The 12,035-nt window shown below is 30.4% G+C and overlaps 1 protein-coding gene across 2 annotated transcripts in view; it reads right to left on the reverse strand.

Annotated features, from left to right (window-relative positions):
- Positions 1-3,038: 3,038 nt before the first annotated feature.
- LOC129960364 (flavin-containing monooxygenase 5-like) overlaps positions 3,039-12,035 on the reverse strand; it is a 32,322-nt gene continuing 23,325 nt past the window's right edge. For both annotated transcript variants that reach the window (XM_056073768.1, XM_056073769.1), the window contains exons 2-3: positions 9,424-10,065; positions 3,039-4,836 (exon numbers count right to left, since the gene is read on the reverse strand). In XM_056073768.1, coding sequence (XP_055929743.1) covers positions 3,673-4,836; positions 9,424-10,059 — 1,800 coding nt within the window. In that variant the 5' untranslated portion in view covers positions 10,060-10,065 and the 3' untranslated portion in view covers positions 3,039-3,672. The remainder of the gene's footprint in view (positions 4,837-9,423; positions 10,066-12,035) is intronic.

A 12,035-nucleotide genomic window follows, 5' to 3' on the forward strand; every position in this document is an offset into this window, starting at 1 on the left:
CAACAAGGAAAAATGAATTGCGATCACATCGTTGCTAACAACTACAAAAGGCACAGATATTTGTACGGCTTTTAAAAATTGGCTTGCTGTGAAAGAAATTGATTTGAAAAGAATTGTTTCAATAACAACTGATGGTACTCCAAATATGGTGGGCTAAAAAATTGTTTCATTAGTTTATTTCAAACAGACGTAATACATTCGATTCTTGAATTCCATTGCGGTATTCACTAACAAGCTTTGTGTGCTAAGAGTGGTTTAACATCTCTTGACAATATAAAGGTCACAAAAATAGTCAATCTCATATCGTCTCAGGCTTTAAATAAGCGAAAGTTTGATGCTTTGTTGGATGACGTCAACTCTATGGATAATGGTTTACAAATGTATAATAATGTTCTCTGGTTCAGCTGCGGGAACGTACTTCAAAGATTTGTTGACTGCTTGCAAGAAATCAGCCTGCTTCTACAAAATGAGGGGGAAACTGAACAATTCCCACAACTGGTGGATGTTATGTGGCTTTCAAAATTGATGCTTTTTACAGATTTATGTCATCATTTCAATGAATTGAACGTAAAGCTTCAAGGCACAAATAAAACAATTATCGTCATGAGGGATCTCATTCGCTCTTTTGGTGTTAAACTGCAGGTTTTCAGAAACGATATTATTACAAGAAGCTACAAGCACTTTCCAAACTTGAAAAAAATATATCAAACATTTAAATGTACATGAGAAATCAGATGAAGAAAAAGTAATTGAAGAATTTATTTCCGTAAATGAATCTTCAATCAAGGAATTTTCAGTGAGATTTTCTCAGTTCAAAGAATTATCGGAAACCCTTAAGTTTATTATGTACCCCGATGTGACTTCATTTTATAAACTGAATTTGTCCCAATTCGATTGGTTGGAAATTGAAGAATTTGAAATGCAACTGATTAATTTCCAGTCTAGTTCAATATGAATTCAAAAATTTATTCAAACAAGAAAAAAGTTGGAATTAATTGAAACAGAAAGATTAACAAGCAATATAAGTAAAAATGCCACTAACAAAATTTTGGAAACATGGAATTCGATTCCAGATACATTTAACTGTTTGAAGAAGCTAGCTCTTGTTATTTTAACCATATTTACGGCTGCGAGTCCTTATTTTTAGAGATGAATAACATCAAAGGTTCGCTTGGAAACCGTTTTGCAGATGATTCAAATTCAGCATGCATTCTGCTAAAAATAACATTTTACAGTCCTAATATGAGTTATTTGTCATCTGTCATCATCATCAACAGAAGTTTACGTGTTTATACGTGTAATTTGAATTACACGTATAACTAAAACATGTACTACTATACAGTGCAAAATGTATTTCTTCGTAGTAAACAAAGTGTTTTGAGTTGTTAGTATTTACTTTTATTATTTTCAAAACAATGACAAGTCAAAATCACTTGACAGCACGTCTATATCTCATTAAACATTTCTTTAGACAAAATGGCATGTTGATCCATCCATAAAGGTTCGCCACTCCTGCCATAGAATGACAGTAGTTTGAACAAGATAAGGCTTTTGTGCGATTTAACCTATCCTAACCTAGTAGGATACACATTTATGTAAGTACTACTTTTACAAATTTAAATGATAGTACCCAGTGTGACTGAATCCTCTCCCCCTTTAACTTTTTCGGAAAGCGGTGGAAATATTCTGTTTTTTCTCTCGTATTGAATATAAATCTTTTATTCCTGTTATGTTTAATTGAAGATATGCCTTAAGAAACTGATATTTGATGATTTAATTTCTGCTTACACTGAAATTTTATTCTAATAGTCTATTAGAGTTCATAAAAAAAATGCAATATCAAAAAAGTTCTATGCTGCTCTTTCTCAGATTATAGAATAATTCTACAAAAATATTAAACAAAATTGCACAATTATTATAGTAACCTTTTGTTTCACAAGAGTCTTTGACTCTGACTGGGACTTTAAATCATCTCTAATTGCATTCCTTTCCTTATAAGCTGTTTGTTTATAAGGCAATATGAAATTGTATTGAAATATTGTCCGGGTTATTTCTTTCGGCGTAGCTGTTTTCTTTTTGGCACAATGACGATTAAATTTCCAAGAATATTTCTTACACAAAGAGATCACTGACTTGAAATGGCTTCCTGTTAAATGACATTCCTCCTTTAGTTTAATGGCAAATAAAGGGTGAACTCTCGGAAAAGACTTGACAGAAAAAGAAATAAAAAATCTTTGAAAAATCCGTCCATTTGTTTTAAGAAATGCATTCAATGTGTTAACATTTCATTTACCTCATTCATTTACCTCATTTTATTTTTATTATACCTCATTAAGATGAAACTTTTAATCCTAGAAAATTTCTATTTACTGATTAGTTTGTCACTAGCAAGAAATCCGAAGTTTTACTCTTTGCATATGAAATTCGAGTGTAGTTTTGATTTAAAAATAGTGACGACTTTAAAATTATTAAATTTCTTTCTGGATGAAATATAAAATTAGTAAAAAAGACTGGTATTTACTATGCATAAAAAAATTTGATAAATTATAAAACGAAAAAAATATACATGCATGAAGACATTTTCCAATAGAAGAAATTAATGAACTATGTGTGGAATTTCATTACTTTTTCAATTTTTAGACATTTTTTCAAAATTTTCAGATATGATTAGTAAATGAAACATTCTAAAGATTTTCTAATATTCATTAATTCATTATTAAGTGGTTAAAACATTGAATAATGAATGTAAAAGTCTTGAATAAAAGTTATTTTTATCCATTTCATTGGCACGACAATGAATACATTGGCACGACAATGATACGATTAATTGTAATGAACGGAAAAATACCTTGTTTATGTTTTGAAACGTCAATTACGAGAGAGATTGTTGTTAAATTTCTGATTATTATTCATTGAAAGACAATAATGAAATAAGTCAACCAAAGATATTAAAACAACTTCAAGAATTTTTCATTTTTTTTTTTTTTTTTTTACAATTTAAGTTGATTGTATGCCAGAGATTGATTCCTGCGTCTAACTACTTCAGGGAAGTTGTTTTTCAAAATGATAATAGTTATTTCATATTTTAATATGGAAATTATATAGTTTACACTGTGGTTATTGTTTATCTACATCATGTTTTATCCTTCAAAGGTTGGCAATGATTTCATGTCCTCGCAAAATTTGGATGGCTGATTAGGATTTTAAAGATTTGTGTGAAGGAAGAAAAAAAGATTTTTGATTGTCATACGTCTAACTCATTTCCTGTTCAATTATAATCATGAAATTCTGTGTTTATTTAAAAACGAGCTTTTTTTTAAAAAAAAAAAAAAAACATTTTGTACTTGTAAAAGCATAACAGGTGAAAAATATGGCAGCAATCAAAGTTATTTTTACAAAAACAAATTCTAAAATAGGTATTTCATCGATCGAATTGACATTGCTCTCGAAGTTATAGTTCTTGTGGTAAACTTGATCAGAATGCGACACAAATATCGTTTCCTCTTTAAAAATGTGAAGGCACATCACATTTTCATTCATAATTCATCTGCACAAAATTCTTGTATCCTTCGGAATTTTAATGCATACTATAACAGTACATTTTTGTAATTTATTATATAATTTCTGGTTCATGAGTTCTTTAGCGAAAAGGAGTGCTTGATAGTCTTTTTATTATATTGATGTTATAATTGCCAAAAATATTGGGACAAATATTGTGATCATGTAACAAGAAACAAAGCCTTCCCAAGATACAAAAAAAGGTAACATGAGCAGACTGAAAAAATACTTTTTGTAAAATCCTTTCCAGGTCATGAAATAGGGAAGCGTAAGTGCTAGCAGATAATATTTCGCACAAGTTTCACTTTGCGTTAGCCAAAAAGCCATGACAAAAAATATTATAAAATATTTCAAATAATGACCAAAAGATAAGGCTTGCTTTGTTTTTCTGTCTTTTTCTCCAGATAAGGGATAACGTACTCTATCATAAGCTGTGAGAATCGCTTCTCTGGCTCCATCCCATTTGTGAGGTCCTTCGAGTCTATATTGATATGGCAAAGAAGGACCGAAAGCAAGAGCTTTATAAAGTTTAAAATCAGTAAAGAACAGCTTCCACAGATTTGGTTTACAGCCAATTTCATTCGCTATATCATCCATGTATGGGATATAATCAACTCTAACCGACATTTTTTCAGATGGCGAAAATCTTTCAGCATTTTGTTTATGACGCGTTTTAATTTCTTTTAGCATGTCTTCCTCGCTTGGAAGTTTGCAGTGTCCGCTGAGAACTTGAGCAGCCCATCTGCATTGCATTTCGCCTAGAGGAAAACCTGGCCCCAGTGGTAGAAGGAAACCAATAATTGCTAAAGTAGGATGCTTCAGTTGGGAGGGGAACACACATTTGTACAAGTTGATACGCCCTTCTTCTTTTCTAACAACATTTTCCTCTAAGAAAGGAAATTGCCATGTATAACCTGTAGCAATAATAATAACATCAACTTCCGTGACATGATCCTCATTTTCGAAGATAACACCTTTTTCTTTGATGATTTTGACATTTCTTTTTATTTCAATCGAACCACTGATTACCTTAGCTGGTAGCAAGTCATTCGTTACTGGATCTTTGCCTAGAGCTGGGTGAGGGGGTTTTAACTTGTATAAACTGTGGTTGAATTTTTTGTTGATTTGGAAGGTCTCGAGCCACCAACTTGCAAATTTATACCCCATCACAGACTGCATGACATTACTGTATCTTCGAAGCATGCAATAATCAAAAGGTAATCCGTAAGGTCCTACTCTAGGAAGTATCCATCCTCCGTTTCTAGAGCTCAGATAAACCTAAATATAAAATTCAAAATGAATTTCTAAATGTTAATCTAATAAGATTAAATGTAGTATTTAAAATATTGAAAAATCAGGTTAAATCAAGGTGATAAAAATTTTATTGTCATTACTGAGAGTAAGAAAAGGGAAAAAGATAACTCTCATATTCACTTAGAAATGTGATCGGAATACCAACTCAAATATGCCGCACCATAGACTACGTTGCTATTAGTCCCGATATAAATCATAACAAAAATTGTAATAGACAAGCACGGATTACACGATTTATCAAGTATGAACTATTTCTTTTTATTATCTCTCAAGCTATGATGCATAAGATACTTGTTAAACTTTGAACTTGTAACAAGAGCCATTTTGATGTAAATGAATATCCATAAAACGTCAGATGTATTAGAAAATGCAACCTGAAAATGTTTTAAAATTTTTATTCTAACACTAAAGGTATGTCAGGCATATAACAAAACAAGAAATAAAAATAATAAAATACAAAAAGAAGCCATTTTAAAAATAAGACACGAGATCGTAAAGGGCAACTATTACAGGGAATTCTTTGTCTCTAAATTATTGGATAATTGTGTTGTGTAGTTGTAAGAGTGGTCGTCTCCACTTTTATCGAAGATTTTAAACCCATTTTATCTCTTTCACCATTTAGAAAGTGGAAGAATATTTTCAAAAAAACTATCGTTGTTCAATCTTAAACATGTTTGAAAATCAGGGAGTGCTGCAGAACTTGGCATCTTCACAAATGGATGCTGATTCAAAACGGTCGTCTCTAATTTCCTTGTGTCACCTACAGGTAACTTCATGAAAACTTTCCAAACGCAGATTTTCAACTAATGATGTAAGTTTAGAATATAACTTGACTTTTATTTTTCTGAATTATTGTGGTTTTCAGAAGATGAAAAAAAAAAAAATTCTTCCTCGTCAGATATAGAAAAGTAAAATAGATCCATTTCTGACTAAAAGTTGTTAGGAAAGACGATTATAAAATGAAAAAAGGAAAAGGAATCTGGAAATGTTCGTTGTAATAACGACATTAAAAACAGTCAGGAGTTGAGCTCAGATAATAATCCCGTGTAAACAGTGAGTTGTGCTCAAGTGCGTATTCTTTTTCATAATTCCTTCTTTAATTTTTAAAAGCTATATTTGAATTTTACAATTCTTCAATACAGGTAAATAATGTGTGCAGTTTATATAAACATAAATAATTTTTTATGGAATAAATCCTTTGGACATAAAATAAAATTGTTATATGTAATAAACATTTTTAAACGATAAAATAAAAGCAAATAATGTTGATATTAACATAAACAACATGAAATAGTTGCCGAACACACGAAATATACTTAATGTACTGAACGAAAAATACTTAATGTACTGAACGAAAAATACTTAATGTACTGAACGAAAAATACTTAAATATACTGAACGAAATATACTTAAATATACTGAACGAAATATACTTAATGTATGATATAAACAAAATTTATAGTAAGATGAAAAGGATAATTTATTGGAAAATTTAATACCACTTTAAATGACATTTTATGTTTCCGCAAGGAATTCTTTTATTCATTTATTCCCCATGCTCTCATTCGGTAGAATCCAGAAACCTTTTGTCTTTTCCCCTACTTATTTTGAAATTTCTCCTGTCATTGTTTACTTTACAGATAAGTAATTTCTTACTAGAAACCACAAGAAACAAAACTGCTGACATTCATCAAATACGTACATACCAATGCTCTTTATTAATTTTGAATGGTCTTCACAAATTTCAGCAGAATTTCTACAGTCATTGTGACAGATAAAAGCAAGAAGCCTTTTTCTTGAAATGCGATGAAACACCAACTCATCATCAATTTACTGAAGGAAGTTGTAAGCCAAAAATGGTGACTGTAAGTTTCAAGATAGCGAATACCTCTGTCGGCAGGTCGTCATTTCTGAGAATATTTGCGAATAAAAATAGAAAGATGGTCTAATCGCCAAAGATCTCATTGTTCACAGACCACTGCCTTCAGAAAAGAGGCGAACATTTGTGACATTTTAGCCAATAAAAGAACGATGTGATCTCTTTTATAAAAAAATATTCAAGTAGATTGAATCTTACTACCGTCGATGGAAGACTCAAATGAGAAATTACCTCAATAGTGAACTAAACATCAAAAAGATAAGCGCATGTGCAACTCCAATACCCAGGATGAAATACCCACAATTAGTTTTCGATATTTCAGAACCCTATTCAACTCCAGATTTAATTTTGGTATTGGCTCGTCAGAGATGATACTTGTTCTAAGTATTTGTTCAAAGCATATATACAGTAGCTCAAACAATTAAGAATATACTTTGTTTTTTTGTTCAAATTAGTACATTGTATGGTGAATAATGCACAAAAAGTATAATTATGACACAACTTTTTGCAGAGGCATTAAACTACGGACATTTTACTTTGTTCATACAGACACACACACGCGTAAAATCATTAAAAATCATATTAACTATACAACTTTAAAACTTTATTAGGCATATTTTGAGGTAAAAAAATACACTTATGAAAAATATGTTTAGCTACTACTAAATATTTTCTATGTTGCTGATATTTTAAAACCTTCTCAATGATCATTTTTGTGGGATGAAATTTGTTAGATGAGCTCAAAGTCAAACTTTTAAATGGAAAATAGCTCCTGGACGACGAGAAACCAATATTAATGTAAGCAAATTCGTATTAAGATTATTTTAAAGAAGGAAATTTAATCATGAAATATAGAATTGGCATTAGCAGAGGGGGTGGCAAGGGGAGAAATTGCTCCCTTGTTGGTAACCGCTTGCTCCCCCTCTACCATGTTGGTGAGAAATTGGGAGATTTGTTGGCAAAAGTTATCACCGTTTCGGAACAGTTGCGGTGGGGTGGGCATTAAGGAATATGGTAACTTAAAAACCATCTTAAACTCACCATATTTTAAACAATCGAAATATCCAATGACAATTTAAGCCGGAAGAATAACTGCATTTGGCGAAATAAACGAGAGGGTGACGAGTCAATAAGATACTGCATTTTGCATACTGCATACTGCATGATTAAGATTACATGAAATATATCAGTCGTCATCTTTGAAAATGCAAAATTTTAAAATGATAATAAATCTGTGATAAAAACTAACTTCTTTTATTTTGAAATTTTAATTATTTTTAAATGTTACAAATAAAAAGGTCAAATCTCGTACCATCTAAAATCGAATCACAGGAGTTCAAATACTTGATATTAGTAACATTTCGCCTTCAGCGACAATACATAATTGGACTTGGTTTAAGTTTACAACTAATTTATGTCGTATGGCAAAGAATTCATGTTATCTCTAAACATCTGCCGAATTTTATGGTATGGCCGAAATAATATTACACCAAGTCATTTAAAGAGAAAATTTTAGCTATTATTTTCCATTAAAAATTAATACATTTCCTATTATTTCCCATTAAAAATAGTCAAAAAATTGGGAGAATTTTTATATTACGGGAGGAAAAAACTCCACTCAGTTGGATACACATTTATCACGTTGACTGTCAAGGCAAATAGCAGGTTTCAGATCCATTTGATTCCATCGCGTTATATTATTCTTAAGGTACTAAGTAGGAGACTACGTTAAAAAGTCGATTTTTTTCGAAATTATTAAATTTTTTTTATTTAATATTCTTAAAGTTTGGACAAATTTCTTTATAAAACTGTTAGAATTTTGTTTCTATTTTTTGGGGAGTTAAACTGATTTTTATATTTGCATTTACATACATTTTGATGCCATTTGCTCAAATTCTAATCACTGATAGAATTTTCGTATGAAAACTCCTCATAAATTAAAATCTAATGCATATTTTTCGCACAAATTTGGTATAATAATTTCTCAATATGTTCTGAAGTTCCTGAGCTGGAGAATAAATAATCTGTTCATTTCGAAATATTTTACGGTGGTTTTAGGGCTCCACAGATTGAAAAAATAGAAAATTTCGTATTATTTATCAGTCGATTCCCAGTATTTAAAAAATGGACAGAAATGGGACTTGCTTTATATTTCAGGAACTAAAAAATATATTTCTTAATCTACCTGCAAAATTTTAAGCAAATCATTTGATAAACCTCTAAACTAAAAGATTTTGCTTTATACCTCTTTTTAACGAAAATAAAAGCCCTTTTTCGAATTTTGAAAAAAATTTTGCCACTTAATAGATATATTTTGATTTCATACATGTTTTTTCGATCTTTTTATGCAAATATTCAGAAGTATAACTATTTTAGAACATTTTTCAAAAATTTCATCTCGAACGTAGAATTTATAACGAACTATTTTCCTTTTGATCCTCCCGTTTATTAAGAAATTATATGACATTTTTGATGACTCAAAAATTTTTATTTTGAATTTCCTAAATCAATAAATTTTAAAATATTTGCTAAAAAATAAAATGTTATACATATCTGCACAATTCATTTTAAAAATCAAGTATTCGTTTTTTAAACACTTTAAGAAAACAGAAAATTTTCATCTTCAAAAGAATTATTTGTAATGAAATGGATTAATAATAAAGTTATGTTACCTGAGAAGCGACGTTGCTGGCTTCTACTGCAGCATCTACTCCAGAGCATCCAATGCCAATGACCAATACTTTTTTATCTTTAAACTTATCTGCCCTTTTTAAACTATGCGTATGCATAACACTTCCCTTGAAATTTTCAATTCCAGGATACTGAGCAATATAAGGATAAGTAATATGACCAACTGCTAGCCATACCACATCAAAAACTTCCTCCGTCATCTCCCCTGTTTCAGTATTTTTGACAGCAACGTCCCATCTACCAGTTTCATCATAATCAGCCGAGCGTTTTACTTTGATTACTTCCCTATTATAAATGATATGCTTAAAGCAGTCAAAATGCTCTCCAACATCAGTAAACAGCTGATAAAGTTCATGATGTCTCATGTAATTGGGATATCTTTTGTCAGGTGGAAAATTGGTAAGAGCACCCATTTCTTTACTGTGGTTGATGACAGTAGTAGGCATAATAGAGGGCAAACCATAGGGAGTTTCTTCTCTATAATACCAGGTGCCTCCAGGGTGGGAAGTTTTTTCATAACAGATTGGGTCATAACCTTCTTCTTTCAGGCTCTTTATAGATCCAAGACCACTGAATCCTCCACCAATAACAAGTATTCTCTTCTTGAATTTTTCCATTCTTATCTGAAAAATGTAAACACTTTTTGTTTAAGTTCATTTTCAAGCTGTGAAACAGTCATTTTAATGGCATGCTTATAAGCTGACATACTATCTTTAAACTGCAACATGCGGGATGCAAGAATAGTTCAAAATTACAGTTGGATGTAGAATAAAAATATCTGGCAGGTAGTTACTTCTTGAAAAGTATATATTAACTAAAAGATATATTTTGAAAATTTTAATTAGATTTTAAATTAAGTGCTAATGGAAATGTTAAAGTATTTTTCAATAACTTCGGAGCACATTATAGCACAAAATTCATTTTTGCATCACTTTAAATATAATTTTTCAAGGATATAAATTTTATTTCAATGCAGGCTTTTCCCTAAATTTAATGAATTTTTAAAAACATCTTAAAGTGTATTTTAGAATAGTACTTTTCATCATTTCATTATTTTAGTCATTTCTTTTTTCATCATTTTAGTCTTTCATCATTCAGTCATTCAGTATTGTTTCTTATACACATGCACGTTTTAGCGAAATAAAGTGTATTCTTCGTGTTCAAGTTATCGATATTTATAGTAAAGTAAAATAAAAATAAATAAAATAAAGAGCTTAAGCTTAAAGCTTAAAACATTATCATACTACAATGTTTCGGATAGAGGTCCGAATTTTCTTTGAATTCTTTTTTTTTTTAATTTATCATAAATATATTCTAAAATAAAAAAAAAATTATGCCAACTTTAAATGAATAAAACATTCTATGAAACACGACGAAGTGCAGGTTCAGAAAAATGACTGCTGTCAGATTTGAACATAAATACAATTTTATGAGTACCATAGTAAAATGAGTGGAAATGGTCGTCCCGAAACTTTATCGCATCTTCTCTTATAAAGATATTATCCTTACTTCGGCACCCACATAATATTTTGGGAAAATCCGCGAATATGTGACATGCATTGGTGAACAATGGTAAAGGAATACTAATCTCTGACCTTAATTCAACATTTTTATTGAATCTATCTTTAGCGATTCATCTCTGGCAAGCGGCTAATAGACAAATTTGTATTTTATATTCATTTTTACAACCGATTAAAACCAAAATTTGATATCGAATTGCAATTGTAGATTCAAAATCCCATACCAAATTTCATTTCTTTTAGCCACTATCTTTCAATTATAGTGTTTACATGTATGCTAAAGTACTGAGCGATAGACAGTCATCCCTTTGATAAATTTGGCTTAAAATTTGATAAAAGATGCTTTAAGTGTGAACTAAAACTCTCTTTTGATGCTATAACTGCGAACTAAATTTCATTTACCGAAGTCATTGTATTTTTTGTGTTTACATGCATGCAAAAGTGCAGATCAATAGACAGCCAACCTCTTGTCAGATTTGGTTCCAAATTTGATACAGTTCAACACTATAGATGCTAAACCTGTGTACCAAATATTATGTATCTAGTTTTCTATGTTTTGTAGATATTGCGTTCTTTTTCAATAAGACAATGGAACAAACAGACACCCTGTGAAGGGATTTTATATAAATTTTGATAGAAAACTGCAAATGCGGTGTAAAGACTATATATACAATTTCATTCAAAGGGATTTAGAGTGATCGTGCTCACTAACGGATAGACTGACAGACAGAGCTAAATATAAAAATATGTTTTTGGAATCTAGGGTGGTCTAAAAAATCAATATTTGTCGAAGTCTGGGGTTCAAATTTTTTGGTGATTACAATGCTTTCTCTTTGTTTATGAGAACGTAAAAATAAGTGATGCAATACTAAGTTTACTATGGTTGCAGAAAGAGTTGCATGAAATTTAATTACTTTCATTTTAAATACATGATTTTAATACACAAGATGGGAATAACTGGTATTTCAAACTAAATTGTATTAAAATCTGTGAATTGGATGCTTGGATTGTTTTTAGAAATATTTAATTGTGCGGAATGTTTAACTTTCATCATGCTGTTGAGCCATCACTAC

The sequence above is a fragment of the Argiope bruennichi genome, chromosome X2 (assembly GCF_947563725.1).
Source record: "Argiope bruennichi chromosome X2, qqArgBrue1.1, whole genome shotgun sequence".
Classification (NCBI taxonomy): domain Eukaryota; kingdom Metazoa; phylum Arthropoda; class Arachnida; order Araneae; family Araneidae; genus Argiope; species Argiope bruennichi.